This window comes from Thermobia domestica, chromosome 3, assembly GCF_964235325.1.
Source record: "Thermobia domestica chromosome 3, izTheDome1.hap1.1, whole genome shotgun sequence".
Classification (NCBI taxonomy): Eukaryota; Metazoa; Arthropoda; class Insecta; order Zygentoma; family Lepismatidae; genus Thermobia; species Thermobia domestica.
Window position 1 is genome coordinate 135,279,453 of NC_137456.1, and position 24,987 is coordinate 135,304,439.

The 24,987-nt window shown below is 36.3% G+C and overlaps 1 protein-coding gene across 4 annotated transcripts in view; it reads left to right on the forward strand.

Annotated features, from left to right (window-relative positions):
• LOC145680758 (fatty acid hydroxylase domain-containing protein 2) overlaps window positions 1–24,987 on the forward strand; it is a 186,161-nt gene that overhangs the window by 125,517 nt on the left and 35,657 nt on the right. For all 4 annotated transcript variants that reach the window (XM_081751742.1, XM_081751740.1, XM_081751741.1 and 1 more), the window contains one exon: window positions 20,855–20,958. In XM_081751742.1, coding sequence (XP_081607868.1) covers window positions 20,855–20,958 — 104 coding nt within the window. The remainder of the gene's footprint in view (window positions 1–20,854; window positions 20,959–24,987) is intronic.

The following is a 24,987-nucleotide window of genomic DNA, read 5'->3' on the forward strand; positions in this document are numbered from 1 at the left end:
ATAGGGCCCCAGGACCCAACTTCAAATTTTCAAATGGCAACAGGGACCAAGTGGTACCTCTCTCGATAGACCATGGAATGTGCAACAACATCTATAGGAAACATTTGCTATATGAAGCATGTTTTTCAAAATGGCCGCCACAAATATATGTTGTTTCTTAACATGGCATCGAACATTGTGATCTCAAATTGCTGCGAAACGAAAAGAGATGTTGCAAATCCAATTGCACAGGAATGTACTCATGTCGAGGGCCAAGAAAACTTTGTAAGAAGCAAGTCCCCCGGGGCCCCCATCGTAAGGCTCGAGGGGTCAACCGCAAATGGGAACAGGGGGCGATTGATATTTCTTTGGATAGGTACAACACCGCCTATAAGAAACATTTGCTATATGAAGCACCGGTTTCAAAATGGCCGCCAAAAATTCACGTTGTTCTTGTCACCGAGCAGATATTTTTGGCGGCCATTTTGAAATCCCATATAGTAAATATTTCTGATATGCGTTGTTGCATATTTCAAGATTTATCGAAACAAACATAACTCGACCGATGGTGTTATTTGAAAGTTTGAAGTTGGCCCCTGGGACCCTATGATGGGGGACTTGGGGGCACTTGCGTCTCACAGAAGTTTGTCGCCCGCTGACATGGGTACATTCCTGCACAACTGTATGTGTCACTTTTTTTTTGCTTTGAAACTATTTTATTCGCAGAGTTAGGTGGGGTACTCTGGATATATCATATAGGCGATGATAGTACTGGAGACAGCAACACACAGCAGATCAAGCCTTTGATTATGTTTGCTTTCTGCAGGTGTGGATATGTGATAGAAAGACCACCAAAGGTTCCGACACCTCTAGAGTACTGTTTCGAGACATTCACAGGCGATCATTGTACCATCTGTGACGGATTGCCAGTATTCCGCTGTGCTCACTGCAAATGTGTCTTCTGTTTGCCCGAACAATTGCACGTACAATGTGGACGAGCATGTACAAATGATGCGAAGACTAATGCCTGTTGCCGGAATTTTCTTTTTGTGAAGCGAGATGAATAACTATTTTAGACTTGTCTAGATTTCCATGGCCAGTGTTGCCAATTTTGGAACTCGTTTTTCTTTTGGACTCTAGGTACGCCGGTTTCCTGCACAGTAGGTGCTTCTTGTTTTGTTCATCCTAATATGCACAGCCCTTGATCAAATCTGGCGCATTATGGCTAACTCCGTCTTTTCCGTATTTTTCGTACTTCTGTTTTTTCTATTCTCTTTTGTTAGATTGCACCACTGATTATACACGTCATATCTTATGTTCTACATGACAGGTTGACATTGAATATTGCACCCACTTCATATAGTGCTCTTTGCAAAACATGTACTATTCATTGCAGTTGGCAACACTGTTAAGCCCACTGGTGGCCTTCATTTGTTCCCTATTGTGGCAAGTCTCTTTCTATACATCACTTGTCAGCATTGTATTTTGCCGTGCCCTCCTTTTTTTTTTTTTTTTTTTTTTGCGGAATTTGCACTTTTCCCCCCTTGTCCAACCTTGCTCTTTCCCAAACTTCCACCCCTTATATTTCTTGAACCTATTGCTATGGGCAGCTAATTTTTTGAGAAAAAACATCTGTGTTACAGTTCTTTCAATTGGCATAAGCCACATCTTTCACTGCAACTATCATTTTCGGAAGGTTCCCTTGTCAGTATAAAATGATCTTCAAGGTTGTATCCGGAAGATTATTGCTAAACATATAAACGAAACGAAATATTAGTTATGCCTGTACTCATAAACTTCAAGCTGCTCCCAAATAAAATTAGGACTTTTTAGAAAACGAAACAATCAGAGAAACCCCTCCCAAAGTACTTTTCTAAATCCGCTATTGATTATTTGTATAAATTGGTATTCAAGGTTGTATCTGGAAAATTATTGCTAAATCATTGCACAACTACAGTATAACAGAAATGTGGAAATACGGTTTGACGGACATATTGAAAAACGTATGCTTTGACGGATATATAGAAAAACGTAAGTCTAACTTTCGTGCTAGAAGCTGGAGTACTAAGCTCTTAGAAATGAAACACGGATGACAAACTAAAATGACGTAGAAAGGGAAAAAATGTCGATAACTCAAAAGTTAAAATAAAGTTAAATAACCTGTAAAATTGCCCTCAATTCTTCATGTTAGCTTTAATTCGTAAAATATGTGCTCCATCCATCTTGATGGTGAATTACAGAGCTAAATATGGCATTCAGGTCGTGGAAATCTTATCTAAATATAGAATATACTATAAGAAAGCTATTTGGATAGAAAAATCATGAAAATGAAAAAAGCCAAAATTTCCAAAATTCTCGGTTTTTTTCCAAAAAAGCCGGCTTTTTATGTGAAAAAAACTATCGATTCAAAAAAGCCGGCTTTTTTGCATCTCTAGTCGAGACTGTGCTCGTAAAAAATCTTTATTCAACTCGAATGTCTCGAAAATCTTTGCGTATTTTTAAAAATTATTTCGAAGTAACTAATCACACAGAAACAGCTATTTGCCTTGAAACCAACACCGTACGGTACCAGCATTTATCACTTTGAAAAGGTACAGGCATTTTTAAAATTAATAGTTAACCTTTCGCCAACGGGTTTTGATTTTTTTCTCATTTCAGTTAATTAATACTAATAATTATATGTCATGATATTTGATAGTACTTTAAATATGCTAACAATACTTAAGTATCTATCCAGATATCTAATTTGTATAAAACTGTTGCGTTAAAGTGAACTTCATAAATTGTCTAAGTGAGCAGTTGGTAGTCTATAATAATTTATTGGACTTAGTAAGAAGTTAAATCACTTGATTTTTAAAATAATCAAGTGATTATTAAAATCAAATTCCGAAATAAATTAGGCCTAATTTGAAGTGAAAAAAGTAAAATCCCGTTTCTATTCTGTTATTTCAATTATGGAGGTAAGTACAGTACAGTATGAAAACGAGTGTTATGCAGAGGATGATTAGGGAAAATCCCGTTTTTGAACGGGTAACAAGGCATCCCTGCTTTCTTCTCTTCGTAACATAGTGTTTGTAAATCGTAAACTATTCAAACGGGGAAATTACCATTCGAATTTAAGACGAAAATTCTTTTATGTGCATGTCTGTTTGTTCCCAGATATTTTTTTTAGATTTTATAACTTTAGGCGAAATTTACGGATGTTATATGTATTTCGTGCCGCAAGCTAGGTTTTTTTTTTTTTTTTTAAATATGCCCTACCAAATATCAGTAAGTTTTGTGGAAAAAATGCAATGTTGATAAACGTTGTTATACTTTTTCCGTAATGCTTAGGAAACATTGTTTGGGATTGAAATAGGTTAACGATTGGGGATTAATTCAAAATTCAACTACCAATACTATAGTACCTTCACTTAAATTGCATAATTAACATTTAATACTAATTCCTAATGTTTTTTTCTTCAGTTCGCAACTTGTACTATATAGGAGGAGAAAGATTTGGTTTAAATAAATAAATAAATAAATAAAATGATTTAAATAAAAAAAATATTTTTTAAAAAATCACGATTTTTTCCACCCTGCATAATTCACACGCATTTAGCATCTATAATAGCATCTTGACTCTTCCTTCCGAGAACAGAACAAAAAAAAAAAAAAAAAAAAAAAAAAAAATTAGGTAGTTCAACGACCGTCGAGAATTATCCTTTTTAGTTGAAGCGATGGTTGGAGCAATAAAACTTGTCAGTATTTCCGCTGTTGTATTGTTAAATTCACAGAAATGTTCAAAAATAAGCAGAACGTGATTCTACAAAAGACTGTTTACCAATTACCCATAGTTTTATTAGTGTTAACTGAAATCTGAGTGTGTGGTTATCTGGAATGTTTCTGTCCCTTTTCAATTTAGAACTTGAGAGGGTAGGGGGATAAGCGTCAAAGGACAGACAGTAATACACCGTTAAAAGAAATGCTTCAGGGCTATGTCGGAAGCGGCATGTTTTGTGTAAACTTCTTAAAATGTTATCCATGCATAAAATATAAATTCGCCCTTCCGTCTTTCCAATACAGAGAACCGACTCTTTTGCCGAAGAAAGATGTTCAGAGAAAAATGAAACGCTTGTGTCAAGCACGAAGTTCTTTATCAGACACAATGAACGTAATTCTTTTAGTTTCTGAATGTGTTCAGCTTACAGGTTGTGACTAGTTCGAACCCTCCACGAAAATGGTAAAACCAATGACAAGTTTAAATATATATGACAAATATGTGGGTGAATCAAATAATGCAGACAAATGGGAAGATGATTGAGCTCCTTTGTGGTTAAGCGGTTAGGGTAAGCGCCTTTGGTGTAGGAGATCCGGGTTCGATTCCTGACGGGAGCTAATGTGGTTCGGATTTCAGGTTAACCAGTAGGTCCATGTCTCATGTAGCCTCGCTGCTGAAGGGATGTTAAACTCAAAATCAGGTCAGCTCAGCAAATGGGAAAATGAGTTAACTTTGAGTTTAACGTCCTGTTCAGCAGCGAGACTATATGAGACGTTAATGGGAAAATGAAGAAGTTTTGTTTGAAGGTAACACTGCTTGATGCAGCGCAGTCTACCACTTGTAAAATAGTCTTGAAGTGTTGATATTTGGTATGCATGTGTGTGTATGTATATACACTTGTGTCTGAATATTTTTATACACTCGTGTCTTATAATTGTTATATTAATATCCATTGGATTAAGTGATAATATAAAACGGATTTGATGGCAGTCAAATTCACGTCGTCTTGGTAAGCCATTAAAATATTTAGTAATATTAAATTAGATTATAGTTTAGTGTCCCTTTCAGGAGCAAAGCTGTATAAGACGTGAACCTACAGCTTAACCTAAGATTTGAACCACATGAGCTCCTGTTGTCAATCAAACCGCGGACTCCCGACTCCCGCGCCGAAGAAGCGTACGCTAACCACATAGCCACAGCTCAATATTTAGTAATATCTATTAAATTGTAAAATAGTATTTGCATAATTTTCACTAATATAATCTTCACAATGTAAAGTCTCAGCTAGGCACATTATCTTGTTTAAAATCAGAAAGCCCTGGGTTGGACTGTGGGATTATAGAAATCCGAATGATATACTTTTATTCTATTTTGTACAGTACATCCATCTCTTCATAATCTCCCTGTTTTATAAGAATAGTTATGAATAGAAATTTAAGTCACATTCAAATGTATCAAACTGTTCGATTAATCTGGAGATGGTTAAAAAATTAAGTGCGTCTGGAGGTAGACTATTTCGCAAGTCAATGGATACAATATGAATATATTAAAAGTCTACTGATTCAGCCATCAAATTTAAATTTTGAAAAAATATTCTCTGTGAATACTAAACAGGATATTTTTTTAAAAAAATCAATTGTTAATTTATACACACATACACGCATATATATATATATATATATATATATATATATATATATATATATATATACAGGGTGTTTCAGATAAAACGTCCAGTGCTTATAAATCCGAAACGGCTGAGAATAAACAGATGAAACAAAAACTGAGATAGGAAAATGTCATAGGGCGCATCACACGGTGTTGTTGTTGTGACCCACAGGGCCCTCTTTCAAGGGTCCCAGGGTCCAACTTCAAATTTTCAAATAGGAACATGTATTGAATCATACCTCATTCAATAGTACTTGAAAAACGAAACAACTTTTGTAGGAAACAATTTTCGATTTGGGCCACCGTTTTTAAATGGCCGCAAAAAATGGGTCCTATATCAGATAAAACGTCCAATGCTTATAAATCCGAAATGGCTGAGAATAAAAAGATGAAACAAAAACTGAGATAGGAAAATGTCATAGGGCGCATCATATGGTTTTGTCGTGGTGACCCAGAGGGCCCTCCTTCAAGGGGGCCCAGGGGCCAACTTCAAATTTTCAAATAGGAACATGTATTGAATCATACCTCATTCAATAGTCCTTGAAATACAAAACAACTTTTGTAGGAAACAATTTTCGATTTGGGGCACCGTTTTCAAATGGCCGCAAAAAGTCCTGTATCAGTTTGAAGTTGACACCTGAGCCCCCTTCACGGAGTTTCCTGAGGGTCACCACAACAACACCACTTGATATGCTTTATGATCGTTTCTATCTCAGTTTTTGTTTCATCTCTCTATTCTCAGCCGTTTCTGATTTAGGCCTATAAGCACTGGACGTTTTATCTGATACAGGACACTTTTTGCGCCAATTTTAAAACGGTGGCCCAGATCGAAAATTGTTTCCTACAAAAGTTGTTTCGTTTTTCAAGTACTATTGAATGAGGTATGATTCAATACGCGTTCCCATTTGAAAATTTGAAGTTGGCCCCTGGGCCCCCTTAAAGGAGGGCCCTGTGGGTCTCCACAACAACACCATGTGATGTGCCCTATGACATTTTCCTATCTCAGTTTTTGTTTCATCTTTTTATTCTCAGCCATTTCGGATTTATAAGCACTGGACGTTTTATCTGATATAGGACTCACTTTTTGCGGCCATTTAAAAACGGTGGCCCAAATCGAAAATTGTTTCCTACTAAAGTTGTTTCGTTTTTCAAGTACTATTGAATGAGGTATGATTCAATACATGTTCCTATTTGAAAATTTGAAGTTGGACCCTGGGCCCCTCTTGAAGGAGGGCCCTGTGGGTCACCACAACAACACCATGTGATGCGCCCTATGACATTTTCCTATCTCAGTTTTTGTTTCATCTTTTTATTCTCAGCCATTTCGGGTTTATAAGCACTGGACGTTTTATCTGAAACACCCTGTATATATATATATATATATATATATATATATATATATATATATATATATATATATATATATATATATATATATATATATATATATATATATATATATATTGGTCTAGGAATTAATTCGTGCGGGTGGACAAGAGATGGCGCAACGAACGGAGCGTCCCACAGTTCCGTGTATCGACACATGTGTTGCAAACCCCTGTCATCGCGTATCGTTCGTAGTATAGGGCAGTGGATTAAAGCGTCAACAACACCAGTTTGTAGTTAAGTGAACATGGCGCAATTTGTGCCTGATAAAGTGTTTTTGCGGGGTGTCCTGCTGCATTACTTTAACATGCAGAAAAGTGCGACTGAAAGTCATCGCATTTTGGTGGAAGTGTATGGTGACCATGCTCTAGCTGAGCGAACGTGTCAGAAGTGGTTTGCACGGTTTAGAAGTGGTGATTTCGGCTTGGCAGACCAAGAGCGAGCTGGACAGCCAAAAAAAATTCAAGACAAAGAATTGACAGCATTGCTCAAGCAGGATTCGTGTCAAACGCAGGAACAACTTGCAGCAGCATTAGGCGTTGATCAAACAACAGTCTCCAAACGCTTGAAAGCCATGGGAATGATTCAAAAGATGTCACATTGGGTTCCACATGAATTGAAAGACAGAGACGTTGAAAGACGAAAAACCATTTGCGAATTGCTGCTTCAACGACAGAGCAGAAAGGGGTTTCTGCATCGAATTATTACGGGTGATGAGAAGTGGATCCATTACGAGAACCCTAAACGAAAAAAGGCCTGGGTGAAACCAGGTGAACCAGGTCCATCACAACCAAAACGAGATATTCACTGTGCAAAGGTTATGCTGTGCATATGGTGGGATATGAAAGGTGTGGTGTACTATGAGCTGCTGCAACCGGGTGAAACTATGAATGGAGAACGTTATCGACGACAATTAATGCGTTTGAAGCAAGCTCTGGCCAGAACACGACCAGAATGGGAGAACAGACATGATAAACTTATTGTTCAACATAATAACGCTCGCTCACATGTCGCAAAACCGGTCAAAACCTATTTAGAAAATGTCGGATGGGAAGTTTTACCCCACCCGCCGTATTCACCAGACGTTGCTCCTTCGGACTACTACTTGTTCGATTGCATGAACAACGATTTGATTGGACAGCGGTTTACTTCTTCAGAAGATATCGAAACATGGGTCTCTGACTGGATCGCTTCCAAGGATGAGGACTTCTTTCGCCACGGAATCCGTACATTGCCTGACAGATGGGCGAAAGTGGTGGCTAGCGATGGACAATATTTTTCTTAAGGTATTTATGTATTTTGTGTTTGTACTACAGCTTCAATGTGTGCGTACCAACCGCACGAATTATTTCCTAGACCAAATATATATATATCTATATATATATATCTATATCTATATATATATATATCTATATATATCTATATATATATATATATATATATATATATATATATATATATATATATATATATATATAGTGGTATTTATCAATTTATTGTATTATCTTTGCGACACAGCGTCATATTACCTTTGTACATGAATACAGTTAAAACACTTCATTAAAATAATGAAGATAAGTAGTTCATGAATATAATTTGAAAATCTGGCATAATTCAATCCCATGTTTGGCATCTTCGCAAGTCTCGTTTCAAGTATGGCAACCAGCTCTTTTCTTTTCGCTTTTCATTTGAAGTGCTGATGCCCGTTTACATCTGTTGTAAAACCCAGCATACTACACTTGTAAGATTTCTCCTTGCGAGACGCCACAAAGCTAACTCAAAAAACATCCTGACCAAATGGTCTCTCTCTTTGTGTGTGTATATTTGAAGAACAGCCAATGCGTTGTTTTTCTGAGCCTAATTGTTCAATTTGTCGCTGTGGTAAAACTCTTATTTCGCTAAACTTGACAAATAACATAATAAAATATAATGCTTTTCCAACAGTGAGCGCGGGTTGCAGAGAAAAGCCGTAAACTCTAAAGTACCCCTATAGACTCTCCCCGAAATTAAATGCATTGATCTATTATTTTCAATTAGAAGTCATTTTCGCTTCTGTGTTACTAGTGACGGAATTCTTCTTCTATCTATCTTTGTAGTCGAGAAATTAATAATAATAATAAGAAATCCAATAAATACGAGAGTAATTCACAATTTCCTTCATAATGAATGGAATTGTCAAGTACTTTCGTATTTATTAGACTTGCTATATGAATATATAATTACTCATTATAGTGCATAAAATGATCTACAAAATTTACAAACTGCGATAGAAATTGAAACTTGTATCGAAATTTGCTACGTAATATGTAAATTATTTAAAAAATGCTTATAAGACGGTATGTAAAGGTTATATATATATATATATATATATATATATATATATATATATATATATATATATATATATATATATATATATAAAATCTCGAACAGCGTTTTCTCGAGACGAGTCGAAACAGTCTTAAATCTCGACTCGTCTCGTTCGCATCCCTACCGAGAAGTGAGCCGAGACAACAGCTCATCCCCACCAAGCCAACTCGAGCCGATGGCTCATCCCAATCGAGTCGGCTTAAGCCGGTGGCTCACCTGAGCGGAGCCGAATCGAGTTGATGGCTTACCCTAACCGACCCCACTGGAGCCATCGGCTTTGTTGAGCCGAGCCGATGGACTCGTTTCAACCGAGCTCTCTCGAGCCGAAGGCTCACCTGAGCAGAGTCAAACCGAGTCGGTGGCTTATCTCAACCGAGCCGGCTCGAGTATCTGCTTACTTGAGTCAAGTTGATGGCTCGTCGCAACCGAACCAGCTCAAGCTGTCGGCTAAATTGAGCCGAGCCGATGTCTTATCCCAACCGAGCTGGCTCGAGCTGTTCACTCAGTTGAACCGAGTCGAGCCGGTTAACATCACTTCCCGGGGTGGGCTTCTGCTTGGGCTCAAAACTTCGATTGTGCAGGTCTGAACCTTGATGGTAAGAACATCAGTATATACTTATATTGATGCTCACCATATTTGAAGGTATCTCGTTATAAAAATATATTGTCGTCTCGTTATCGAGACGAGACGAGATGCGAGCAATGTCCCCTCTCGTGAGCAACACTAAAAGTATTCCACATTAGTGCTTACATTTCTCATAGCTTTCGCTTTCCAGTCTAATCATTCAATCAGGCAATGATTTCGAAACAAGCTAAAACGAGCTGAACGAGCGAGCCATTTATCAAACTCGACTCGACTCGAAACTCGACCTCAAAACAGCGACTCGACTCGGAACTCGAATCGAGAAAATTACCTTTGGCTCGACTCGAATTCGAGTCGAGTCGAGTTTTAGCTCGACTCGTGCCCATCCCTAGTAACAGAGTGATGCTCTGCTTGAGCGATTGACTAGAAATTCAAACTTCGATTAGTGACAATTTCACAGTCTTGTTTTATTACAAGTGTAAACTCTTTAGTCAGTTCAGAAGAGGCCGTGGATCGTGTTCAGAGTTGATGACAATGGATTTTGGTGAGTCAGAGTAGGCCAAAGTGGATTAGAGTGGTTCATGGTGGGTGGTGGGTCAGTGGGTCACCGTGGGTCACGGTGGGTGGTGGGTCAGAGTGGGTCACGGTGGGTGGTGGGTCGTGGGTCAGAGTGAGTCATGGTGGGTGGTGGGTCAGTGGGTCGTGGGTCAAGTTTTCATTGACCCACGCCAACTCTGGGGGAAGGAGGACTGCACTGGCCTTTCGAAGTTAAATTATTTTTATTGCAAGTCCTGGCGGTGGGTAATTTGATTAGATACTCCTACTTTTTTTTCTATTTATCAGATTCTGGGTGTAATCTTGAATTACCGCATTCTACTGTTTCACATTGTAGTGACGAAGACCTGAGAGAAATATTCACATGGAAAGACGACTGTAAGATTCAATTAGATGAGTTTCTAGTTTAATTGTTAATTTAAAGTAATGAATGTTGCGTTTAATGAAAAGAAAATGTCCAAAGATGAGACATATACTAATTGATCGATCTCATTGAGCTAAACAAAATTGCATGGGTAAGAGTAAATTCTCATGCGTGGTTTTCGAGGAAGTAGAGAAAAACTTTTTTGTAAACCTAAAAATTAATGCTGTATGGTAACCACGCGACGTATTAAGATGAAACTGTATTCTGTATAGCATTAGCAATAGACTGTTTTGGTTAATGAAATATAGATCAAAATTACGCTTAACTCTTAAAATTTAATTTTGTGTAACTAATATTTTTCAAAGATAAGACACATACCAATCGATATATCACGACGAGCGAAATAAAAATGAGAGTAAGTTTTCATGCGCAGTTTTGAGAAAATGGAAACTAATTTTTATGGCCAAAAGTCAGTCGTTCGAAATAGTTTTTAGTTTAATGAAACAGATTGTTTATTTATTTCCGTTCTGAATATGTAAAAGATACATAGTTAAGTAGCATAATGTATCTGTTGTTGTTCATCTTCTTCTAACGGCGACATATATACTCCTAATCGTGATCCACATACAGTGGTTGAGTCTCTTATATGGAGCCAAATTTGAATGTGCCTCTTAGTAAATGCTGTTTCCACTACCGGTTGTGTTCAATCTGCAGGCTGGCATCCGATTTTATATTGCATAAGATTGCGTTGCAGCTGACTATTAGTATTGCATCCCACTTCTTTTTACGGGCTTTTCACAGGCCGGAGAGAGTGTGGACTCGACGATGGGAGAGGTTCCACTTTAGGAGTCCGAAAGCACAATAGTCCATTAGGCTGACATCTGAATTTGTGATGAGGATGCCAGAAAAGGGAATTTCCGAAATTCCAGTTTCCTGTTCCATACAACGATAGAATTCAGGGGAGGATAGGCATCGTTAGGGGGGGGTGCGCTTTTTCCCATAAGGGCCACATGCATCTGAATGTTACAAATCAAGTTGCACAGTTTTCTTTCTCCAGTATTAACAATTAGTAATTAAAACCTAATGTTCTTTCATCAGTATATTATTCTGAATTGTTACATGAAGTTTAAGGACTACGTATACTATATTACAAAATTAGCAGATGTTTTAGTGTACTACTTTCTGATGCTACCTTTTCATTCAAAACATTCTTTATCATTTTTTTTTCAATAGACATCAACATAAATGTTTCCAAATGTTCCTGAGACATGGTACTGCTTAACCTATTGTGTTGAATGCTTCGAAGCAGGGCTTGGTCATTAATCAACTTCATCTTCGCATTAATAGGGAAACATCTTTTCCATCTCCGAAGGTGTGTTGTCTACAGATCGGAAGAAACAAAGAAATCACGTTTTTACGACTTGAAAGTTTTCACGTTTTTAAAAAACACATATTACTTCATAGTTGAATAGTGATATAACATGAAGATTGCAGAAGATAAATTGATTGTGGATTGAATATTAATATCGATCATTTTCGATTATTTTTACATGCCAGCATCTTTCCACCTCGATTCCCCACACCTCACCCCTATCCCGATGGGGGATAAATTTAAACATCGAAATTTTCACTGTTATATCTCAGCGACACCGAAAACTATAAATTAGACACTAATATCGGTCGTTTTCAATTATTTTTACATGCCATCCCTTCACTCCTTTTTCTCCTCCTCTGCTGAAAACGTGCTAAAAATGTAAGTTAGACCAAGGCTCACTCATGCACCAAAATCATCAAATTCGGTACATCACAATTCGGTGTAGAAATTAGCCTTCAAATGTCGTTGTATTCATTTTTATTTATAGAAAAGATACTCAAGCATGTCCTTGATAGAATTGCCAATTGGTATTATTAGCCGGTACAAGATATTAGGCTGGTAATTACGAAACCATCTATCGGTGATTGACTCCTCTCAGAGTGTGGATGTTATGTATTGTTCTTTCACAGTTCATTTCACTATCATAATTCTTTTTAATCACATCCTTTGGCTTAAGGGTCTTCACTACAGCGAAATTAAACTACCGCTAATTTTAGAGCTTTTTTCTGTAATATCTTCAAAACAATTAGAAATACTTGAAAAGCAAAAACGTAGTGAACTAGACAATACGATTTTTCATGTGATACCCTTTCACAACTCATCTATCTGCTTCCGATTTGCAATTGTAGATAGATTTAGCATTTTTTGCGGGTCCTGTAAATAGCGGCATACCAAAAGCAGATCGGTGAATTGTGGTAAAGGTATCACATGCAAAATCGTATTGTCTAGTTCACTGCGTTTCGAATATTTTTATTTGTTTTGAACATACTACAGAAAAACTAAAATTAACGGTAGTTTAATTTCTCTGTAGTGAAGATCCTTAAAGGGTAGAATCGAAAACTCAACAAATGAAAGATCTTTATGGAATTTTGTATTATAAACAGGGGCGGCTTTAGGATTTTAATTTTGGATAGGCCTGCTCCCTCGCTTATGAATACATATACACATTTGATTGATTAATGACAGTAGAAAATTACTTTTACAGTAGTGGTTGATGCTATTTGTTAAATAATTATCTAACATTAATATAAATAGTGGAGAATATATTTAGTCTTTATTGTATCTTTTAGCGTTTATATATATTTCAAAATTTTTGGATAGGCCCATGCCTACCCGACCTACCCGCTAAATCCGCCACTGATTATAACCGTCTATAGAATAACATATTAATAAAAAGTTTTTTTTTAAAAAAAAAAATATATATATATATAGATGTTTAGCTCCCCACTATCAGTAAAGTTAATGTTGGGTTTCGGTTTAGAAGCCAGAGGTTTCTAGATTCGAACCCTGTCTGAATCATATGAATTTCTTTCAGTTTGGGAAATCAAAGAATTTACAGTAGTTTAGGATAAGGAACCTATGTTTTCTGTGCTTTAAAATTAAAACAAAGATCAAATATTCATAGATGTTAGGTATAAAACAACCAAACACTTTCAAAATGATTTATTTCTGAAAAAATCAGAAGTAGAAATATAGTTTATCGCTGCAATAAGGACATTTGTGACGTCATAAACGTATATATATATGTTTGTAATATACGTTTATAATATTTGAAGTTAGTAACATATCGTAAGCAGTGATCAGTTACTTTCATAGTAGTACGTAAATAATATGTATATAATGTCCTACTTACAAGTATTTTTAATTTTTTAAAAAGTAAATGCTGGGTTAGATATGATATCTTCTCTTAAAAATTGTTAGAATTGAATCGTACGTAAGCTTACGTAGTTACGTATACCATAGTTAAGTAAATAGTCAACTGTTAATCTTTTGCAGCATGCAATTGCAAAACAAGTGAATATATTAATGATTAGAGAAAAAAAAACTCTTCAAATTGAACGTTTGATGGGAAATTTACAACGGATGTCAATAATTAAATTATATTCAAGGTCATGGTTGAAGGTGAAGGATAACTGTTCGCTGCATAGTTATATGTATAAACTTAGTTTCTCATTGGGTCATACAAAATACCACAGCATTGTCATAACAATCCACTAATAGGCTATTCACTTTTGTACTTTGGAGTCAGTGTAGGTCATATCATTTCAATACTTTCGTCGTCTCATAACTTGTGTAACCCTTCTGTGTGTTCCCTAATTTGATGGCATCGGCTCTGAAGTTAGTTATATTTGGAAATGAGTTGTGAGTGTATTTTTCGTATAGTCAAGATATTTTTGTTTGTGTCTTTGTTTTGTTAGGAATAGGTTGTGTTAATAAAGCAATCAGGAGTTACTAAAACATTTTGTAATATCAACCTATAGATTATTATTATTTGATGTTATCTTTTTTTAAATTTTCGTAGAATGATTTTATTTATAAATTTTGATTCCGCTTATTTCAGAAAACTTACATTTGCAGGCGTTAATATATGATCGTTAATTTTTTTTCTCAGAGATCATGTGAAGTGAATATTTCTGAATTTTGTGATATTTTAATTTTACGTTTATTAATTATTAGTTTTGTTTGGGAAAGCAGTAATTTTCCGATATCCTTAACTTTATCCATTACATTTTGCATTAACTTTCACAATAGAAGGCAATTCTTATTAGACAATAGTGAAAATTGTATTTTTTAAAAAAAATTTAATCAATTAATTTTGAAGTAATTTAATTTTTTACATTAATTCTTAATTTAATCAGTTACATTTTCATAAGCTTAATTTTTAAATTTAAACCATTTTTGCTATTTTTCAACTATGTAAGAAAAATACTAAAATAAATGCGATTGTACTATGTTAGCTATTCAATTAATGGTAAACCTTAGGAACGTGGCGTGGCAGAGGATGGATTCCATGGGTTGCCTTGGTTTCCTGAAATCTTCAAATATTATTTGAATATTGCAGTAATTTCCCTATAATATATTTCTGAATTCACCCTGTAGTTTTACTGAGTTTGAACTCCTTCGAAATGAAATTGTGGTCTCTTTATTGTCTTAAATCACATTAAAAGACTCTTTCGTAAATATTGACAAATAGTTTTGGAAAGTTTCAAAACTCAGTGCTCCTTGTAATGCCACAAGGATACCGTCAGATTAACTAAGTCCAATCCTACATCAAATTTGTCTGAAGAATTATTGATGGAAAGGCCCAATGATTGTGATTTAGATGGAAAATGATTTTCTTGTCGTTTTGTATTCAGCGTTGAATTGATATTTTAGGAGAAGCACTAGTATCCATTACAGTAATGAATTGATTGATAGACCTGTGTGCAACACCATATGTACCTCTCTTTCTTCTTCCTTCATTCAAAAAGTTGTAGGAGTGTCAGATATACTTAAATACAACTTTTGATATGGTTTAGTCATTAAGATTTATGTAAAATGTCATGGAGCATTACTCTTCCTTAGGTCAGGACTATTAACGTATAGTTTAAACGAAAGTAATTTGTCTTGAAAGCTAAGCTGGACGTATACTAGAAAGAGCAATTTCAGATACTATCTGAATATTATTAAGAGAGCAGTGAAATAGAGTCGGCATATTAATTGCAGGCAGGGAGAAGTGTCGGCTGTCTTATATTATCATAGCAATTTTTATTTACAAATGAAGTAGGTGTTTACTTTCTGACATAGAAACAGAGAAAGATATGTCCAATCAATACTGCATTTCTCTTGAAGGCGAGATAATGTGGTAGTAAACGGCTTCCTATACAGTGAAATTTGATCTTGCTTGATGATCTGTGTACCCGCCAACTTCGCTGGATTCAAGCCCTGTTCGTAATTTAGGTCCTGAACTTCATAAACTCAGTGTTGCATAAGGGCAAAAACACAAATAACAAACTCGAATCAGTACTAAAACAATCCAATCTGAAATTCAAAGCAGGTTTCTGCAATCGTCACATGCGGGTCTATACCTGAAGCTGTTAAATTTCAGAATGTGGGTCTTTATGAAGAGGAACAATAATTATAAGAAGAAAAACAGTAGCGTAGTCGCTAACGCTCTCGCCTTCGGTGCGAGCGGTTCCGGGTTCGATTTCCGGTGGGGGCACTCGGTCGAAAAAGTGTAAATAGGCTTTTCCAGGCCAGCCATCCTGAATGAGGTATTCCTGGGTCTAATTCACACCAGGCAAATGCCGCGGTGGTACCGAACTTATAGGTCCAAGGTCGCTTCCTTCCTTTCCCTATCCTTTCTTCCTTCCCTTTCCGGATAGTGTGATCGCTGAGGGACGCAATCCCTCATACGTGACGGGCTAAATGGCCATAGATGCCAAAAGCCCAGAAATCTAAATCCTAAATCCTACAAAAAAGTAAAATTGTGTAACTACTTTTTTCTCTGTTCAAAGTAGCTCATCTCCTGACAAGATGTAAATACATACCAAACGTAAGATAGTTATTATTGATTGTTATGCTAAGGCAGTGTTTCTGGATATTCCATTGGAAACATAAGTATCTGCTAAACACGAAGTTTTTTTTTTTTCTCTATGGCAGTGCTCCTCCGTTGCTGTTATGTGTAAAAAAGGAAACATAATAGTTCAACTGCATGTGTGTGTGTATATACCCTAGTGGCGATTGACTCAGGCTTCCTTGAATGGAAGTTTGCATTCCAGCTGTTTGGACCTTTGGGAGTCCTATTAACAATAATAATAATAATAATAATAATAATAATAATAATAATAATAAAAATAATTATAAATTGTTCTTACCAGTCCATAAAATATTTTTGGTGCCAACCTGATACCTTTGATTATATTTAAGTCCTTTATCGAAAGGAATAGAATGTGAGTCGTAAAACTGAAAATTAGATAACTAGTATCGTAAAACAAAACAAAACAAACAATCAAACAAAAACAAAACAAAAAAGAAAAAACAAAAACAAAACATAGACCGTTCCTAGGTAAGACCATCATGTCGTGCTCATCGATGTGTAAGTTCCCTGACATTCATTAAGTCTTTCCTTTCCTTCAGTGAATTCGTACAGTAACAACCAAATTGACCGACCCTTTTGCCTTTCTAAATTATCGTCTGTTAACGTAGTATGTAGAATATTTATGTGGTTATTCTCTTTTAAATGATTTGGCAATTCAGATGGATTTGCACTTTTATTTATTTATGGAGGTATACTCTCATAAATGTTTCCATATTTCTGTGCTGTATACATACCCTTTATTGATATCATATCTGACGAGCATTGCCTTTAATTTTTTGTAGCTCTGTAATGCTTAGAATTCTTTTTTAATTTTGTTTTATTTGTTTGGTTCATTTGGTATTAATATATTTTTTTTTCAGTTTGTCAGTTTTTCAGATGGATTTTTTTTTATTAATCAAATAGTTGCGTATGGTTTGTCCTTTTAACAGTTTCCTTTTCCTGTAATAACCAAATATACCAATCCCTTCCTGTGTGTGCTCTTGTTCAAGCAAATATTGAGTATCCTTTTGAAAAGTTAATCGAAACATCAGCCTTCACCAAAAATTGGTGGGTGGGGAGAGCATGTATGTATTAAAAATCTACTTAGGGGTTTTATACATTTGTGTAAATGTTATTTTTCCTGTAAATTAATATACCCCAAAATGTATTATTTTATTTTTCAGCTGTTATCTTTATCCTAGGGCATATAGGTATTATTCATGAAATCGATAGTCAGTGAACAGTTGTTGTTCAGCCTCATACATATTTAAAATATCATCTTTATAACAATACTATTGTTCATTTTTTTAGTAAGACTTCACTTTACTTACTTTAAACTATCCTGTTTGAAACGATGTAACACTATGTATTATTTGAAAGAATTTGCGATAACAGATTACAATCATACATACGAAATCAATAAGTTTTAAATTGAAAGTAATTTAATCGAAACAAAGCCTGAGAAGATCATCGTTTCTATTAAGGTTAGGTAATGAAATGTTATTTTTCTAAGGAATAGAATATATATATAGTGTTTCAAAACAACACCGACAACGTTTGGGAGGCGATTCCTGACATCAAGATAAGACAAAATGTGTAGACCAACTTGGGTACAGAAATGCTTCCTTTCGGAGTTATAGGCTGACGATAACATGAAAAAATGAACTTTTTAAAGACCCATAACTCCAAAACTATGGGATCTACCGTAGCCGGATCAAGAGTTTACTTAGGAACTGATATGAGCTCTATCCAAAAATCCATGTTTCAGAATCCTAAGGTACTCACGCAACAATTTTTATAGAGGGAGTTTCGCTACGGGCTTGTAATTTGAAGTACGCACCAACTATCTCTATAAAAATTGTTGCGGAAGTACCACAGGAAGGATGTGTTGATAAAGGAAGAAAGGAACGGTTCAAAGGAGGAAGCCATGTTCAGCTGGTTGAACAATGAAAAAAAAATCGATTTAGCATTTAAATCACGTAGAAATCCGAAAAATATTTTAATGGATAATACTCCTAATAGTGATGGATATCGTGTCACAAGGACCATATTAGAGATTTAAATTTATAAAAAAAAAAAAGTATGGTATTTGACTTCTCAAATTATTTAGGAGAGAATGCCCATGATAATAATAAAGTGAAAGCTTTACATAAAACAAGTAATAATTTAGAAAGACAAATTAAAAAGCTTTTAGAATCAGAATTTATGAACCACAGTTCACAATTCTAAAGCTCTGTGTGTACATGAACGCTGCTTGGAACAATCTGGTTAGTGCTATGCGAAGTAGTTGAACGAAGGGAAATATTATTACTATACTCAATACACTTGATATAGTATGGTAGTCCAAAGGAAAGCAAGTGGTAAACAGTTGTAGGCAACTTCCAATGGATTTCGTTGTTCCCTTGTCGTTTCACGATACTTGTCATCTTAACCCTCGTAGCACCAAGGCCAGCGAGTTACGTTAAGCACTAAGGAGGGGTACAGGTGCACTCCATATGGAAATATTTTAATACTTATCTAGCACTGTGCTTATGCTTTATAATTACGCTTGAAATTAACAGACAAATACATTTAAAAGATTTTAGCCTGGTTTTATTTCATTTATGCGCTTGCATTCTTCCATAACGTTTCATAAGATCTTCTCATATATTGCATTATAATACGTATTTACTTTCTTGAATCTTTGGGTCATAGAATAAAACGCTGCAATGGTCAATATGTTCTAATAGTTTTCGCTTCTTAGTACAAAGACCAATAATAAACATTTCTCCTACTATTCTTTTGTATAAGGCAGAATATTCAGTAACATAATATTGATCCTTGTATACAGAAACGCAACGGGAAAACATATTGACTTTTTCATCATATTATCCTGTAACGGAGAAGATTCACTTCCTTGTAGATTTAATTTAGATAAAGGATAAATATTTTCCAACTTTTTTGATAATATGTCCCTTGATCAGATTTGTATAAAATAATAAATGCACTCTTTATCCTTAGTTACTTACAATAAACTGCTTATAACACATAAATTAAATCAACTTATTGATTGCATTAGCTGTCTTTCTGGAGAATCACATGGATTCTTCATTTTTCATTATGTTGCATGTCTTTTTCGATACCACACTACTATGTTCTTTGCAAAGAAATTTCATGCATCCTGTACATGTTGTACGAACTTTTCTGTCAACTCTCGGAAATAAAATAAGCAACGTTAAGCACCAAGCAAGGTTGCAACTGCACCCTATGAACAAAATTACATATTCTACGTCCACCTTTTTGCTGAAATGATCTGAAAATTTTCTCGAAGCAACGTGACAATTATAAAACAATGTCTTGAATGTATAAATTTCAGCACGAAAAAATACGGGAACAGTGCATAAAAAATGGAATCCCCCCCCCTTTGTGCTACGAGGGTTAATCATCATTTTTATAGCATACATTATTCGTATCGATAAAGGACTCCGACAGAGTCTGAAATATCAGGTTGATGTCAAAACGATTTTAGAGTGGTGGGTATAGTTCTGTTTAGTTAAGAATACACAGCTTCAGCATAGTGCAGAAAAATAGAAAACAAATCAAATCAATACTTTTTGTAATAGGTATATCAATATGTAATATGAGTATTTCTCTAAATTCTAATTCATCCTAAAAGTCATTACAAATTTGTCATCAAAAGTATTCTAACATGCAGTTTCAAATTATTTCACGTAATGAGAATAAGAAAATTTTCCTATTGACATAACACATTGTTTGTTAAAAATCTTAAATTGCTGTCCTTAAAGGACAGCGAAACTCCGTATCTTTTTATCAGGACTCTGTAAATTATCACTTACATAAGGAACGATTACATAAGGAACGATTAGAAGGAATCATTTGTCTGGAATGTTTTATTTTGTACTTAAAAGAATGAAATAATAAAATTAAAAAATAAAAACAAATCTCGTCTTTTCTAAACGCTTATGCAGCAAAGATTTTATACATGTAGTAGATCTTTACACAAAATTTGTTCAAATCATTGGTCATGTGCAGATTACCAAAAGTAGTTTATTTTAGAGTAACCTTTCAGCTTAAGGTGTGTATTATATGAACTATGAACCAGTGTTGTTTATCTTTTATTATCCAAGTAATAATTTATTAACATTAATAGTTAATCAGTTTGCTCTTATTCTGTAATACAGAAAACAGCAGTAACAGATGTATTTAATAATTTCTCTTAAGAATGCGATATTTATGGCTTAATCTGTGAATTTTAGGCATCTTCAACGATTCTGGGGTGCTTCAGGTGATTTCTGGCAAGCACTATGGGACCGTGTACTCGATGTTACTGGCGAGGATCCTCTAACTCTTTGGGTCTTCGGTATGTAGTTCTAATTTTTTCCTTATTTATTTAAAGTCTTACGCGTTATCTTAATAAAAATGAAAAGTAAATAAATATTATTCTACAGGGTGTCCGAGAAGTCCTTCCCTGATTACAGAAATTGATAACTCAGGCTAGAAATAAGATAGAAATATGAAACTGGTGTTGAATTGTTTACAAACTATAAAAGTTTTTGTCTGTGTTAGGTTTGTTCTGTTTTACCAAGTCTCAATTTTGTTTGTTGGGGTTTGGACGTCCGTGCCTATCTCGATAGGACATTTCCTGGGCGATGGATTGGTCGTGATGGACCAACAGCTTGGCCTCCACGCTCTCCTGACATAACCCCATTAGACTTCTTTTTATGGGGTTATGTCAAGGATGAGGTCTACCGAACACGTGTACCAGATCTTGAAACCCTGCAGCAACGAATAACCACAGTCGTTGCATCGATCCCTCCAGTGATGTTGGGTAATGTGTGGATGGAAATTGAATATCGCCTAGATGTGCTACGTGCTACCAAGGGTGCTCATGTGGAAGTGTACTGATGTGACCAAAACTTTTATAGTTTGTAAACAATTCAACACCACTTTCATATTTCTATCTTATTTCTAGCCTGAGTTATCAATTTCTGTAATCAGGGAAGGACTTCTCGGACACCCTGTATATTTTACGTACCTCATAGTAAAATAAATTTCAGAATCTCTTTTCAACTTTTAAAGTAAACTTATATTGTAATCATCTTACAGATGTATAGCCAGTGTTCTTGTTCGACCACGAACATTCTGTTATAATACACTTAACACCCGCAACGTTTTGTTTCTGAATTTCTCGAAATTTCTCAGAATATGAAATAACATATTGTGTTATGATAATAGCCATGACATGAAAGTCGAAAGTTAGTGTTTTTTTCTTATTATGTCCGTAAAGTACAAAGGTAACCAAGACAATTCTGTGCTTTTTCACCCACCACCTTCGAACATCGATATGTCACCTAAGACGTACCTGGAAGATCAAAGATAGTTCCCATCAGCATCGACGACCTTCTGCCAACGTTCTGGAAGGCTACGGATTCAATTGCAGTAGAACTTGGTGGACCGTGAAGCGAAGAAGGTATCAAGTGCATTTTGCACCTCTACTAGAGATTTGAACTGGCGTCCTCTAAGGTAATTGTCCAAGGAATGGAACAGGTGATAATCGAACGGTGCAATGTCCGGGGAGTATGGCGGATGTAATAGTGTTTCCCATCCAAGGCGTAGAATGGTGTTCTGGGTCATCCTAGCAACATGGGGCTTAGCATTGTCCTGTAACAGGAGGATCCCTTTGCGATTTAGAAGTGCTGGCTTCAGAGTTTTGAGTTTTTGTTGAACACGGCTCAACTGCTGATAGTACACAGTCCTATTGATGCTCTGACCAGCTGGTAGTAGTTCCCGATGCACGATGCCGCGAGCAGTCCACCAAACACCCAGTAAGATGATCTTCTGAAGCAGTGCTGGTTTCGGCTGTTTTGGAACCGGTTCATGGGATGCTAACTAATGGTGATGCCGCCGCGGAGCTTCGTACAGGACTTACTTCTCATCACGTGTCAACACCCTGTCCAGAACTGGCTCCTTATTCAGACAAGACAGCAAACAAACACACGTGTCTGCTCGCTTTGCCTTCTGGCCCGGAGTCAAATCGTGTGGGACCCATCGACCCAACTTCTAGTGCTTCCCAAGTTAATGGATGTGCTGCTGAATGGTTTCTCTACTCACACTGAATTGTAGTCCTAGTTCCTCACATGTCTGGCCACTGTTCGCCTCAGTTGCTGCCCGGAGATCTTCATTTTGTACATGTGTTGGTCTTCCGGCACGTTGTACGTCTTCGAGTGTTTCTTCACCGTCCTTAAACTTGTTAAACCACCGCTGCACTGTCTGCGTAGTCACGACACCCTCACCAAAGGCCTGGCATATCTTCCGCCGCCGCGCTGCAGCGGCGTTTGACCCCAGTTTGAACTCGTACAGCATACACGTCCTTATGACGCTCTGTGGAAGTCCCATGTTCACTTTGTCCTTACGCAAGTTCACGGTGTAACTGAACTGCCACAACCAGGTTGTATTTTGGATATACCCGCACCAACAACTGACCTTCGCCTTATCTTCATTCGCATTCAACTCACGGTATGAGAGCCAATTGAACACAGACCTCCACAGAAAGCGACAGAACTTTCTTCGTTACCTTGCGTAACACTGTTCAACAACGAAAATGTAAATTGAACAAAATCAGCTAATTCTTATTGATTTTGTGGTGCTGATCACGAATTTGAAAGTTATTTTTGAATATTAGCTCTACTTTTCGTTTTACAGGCATGTCTAATAATAACGCTTTAAAAATAAATATATTCGCTTCGTTTGGGGTAAAATGTTACACTGATCCGGAAACACTGGAGAAACTATATGAACGCTTGGTTTCATTGTGTTCCTTATCTCAGTAGTGTTCTGCTATTGTTAGAAAATACAGGTTTAGGGCAGTTATCAGCGTTTTGGGTGTGACGTTTGTGTAGTGCAGGACATAAAAATACAACTACAAGTACGCAAAAATACTGGTATTTCGAATATATATTTTTAAATAGTTGTCGGAACTATTTCAAGTGACATTTTGAGGATTTCAATAAACAAAAATGCCGCGAAATTGTGTAAACAGTGCGGATAGCTTCTGCTACGTGTGTGGGGAAGTGACATTTTCCTCACAAAAGCAGACTATAACACCACTAATAAGAAAAGCCTATCAATATTACTTTGGTTGTAAAATTGGAGACCAAGATAAATCTTGGGCACCCCACATTGTGTGTAACACTTGTGCCAGCAATCTAAGAAATTGGATTAATGGGAAGGGGCGCTCAATGCCTTTTGCAATGCCCATGATTTGGAGGGAGCCAAGCGACCACATCAGAGACTGTTATTTTTGTATGGTTCCTTCCGTCAAATAGGGAATTTCCACGAAGAAGAAGCGGGCCTTGATCTATCCTAACATTCCTTCTGCAATGCGCCCTGTTCCACATGGAGAAGGACTACCTGTTCCTGACCCATCTAAAGAATACGATCTTTTTTCTGATGATCAAGAAGTTGAAGCTCCTGAATCAAGTACTTCGAAGGACCCTACGTTTGTTGTAGAAGAACCTCCATGTGAACCACATAGACTTACTCAAGAGGAACTAAATGATCTAATCAGAGACTTGGACCTCTCGAAAAGCAAAGCCGAAATTTTAGCGTTACGCTTAAAGCAATGGAATTTATTGCAGGAAAAAGTAAATATTTCAGTATATCGGAATAGGGAGAAGATGTTCACTTCATTTTTTACTATGGAAGACACACTTGTGGCATGTACAGATGTAAATGGTCTCTTGAGGGCACTTAAAATTAATTACGAACCTACGGAGTGGAGGCTTTTTATAGATTCGTCCAAGGTGAGTTTAAAGGCAGTGCTTTTACATATTAGAAATGAACTTCCTTCAATTCTTGTAGGTTACGCAGTTCATATGAAGGAATCTTATGAAAACTTGAAACGTTTACTTCAAGCCATTAAATATTACGATTTTCAGTGGCTCATTTGTGGTGACCTTAAAGTAATAGCACTGTTGCTAGGTATGCAGTTACGGTATACAAAGTATTGTTGCTTTATATGTGAATGGGACAGTAGAGATCGTGGATCTCATTACCGCAAAAGTGATTGGAATACCAGAGAAACTCTTCAGCCGGGAGTGAAACATGTGCAGCATGAACCACTGGTAGATCGTAACCGAATTTTGCTTCCCCCTCTACATATTAAATTAGGTCTTATGAAAAGTTTTGTTAAAAGCATGAACCAAGAGGATGAGGCCTATAAATACGTAAGAGGACAATTCCCTCGATTAAGTGATGCCAAAGTTAAAGAGGATGTTTTCATAGGGCCACAGATTAGGCAACTATTCAAAGATCACAAGTTCGACGAAATTCTCCAAGGTGAGGAGAAAGCTGCGTGGGAAAGATTGAAGAGTGTTTTTTCACAGTTCTT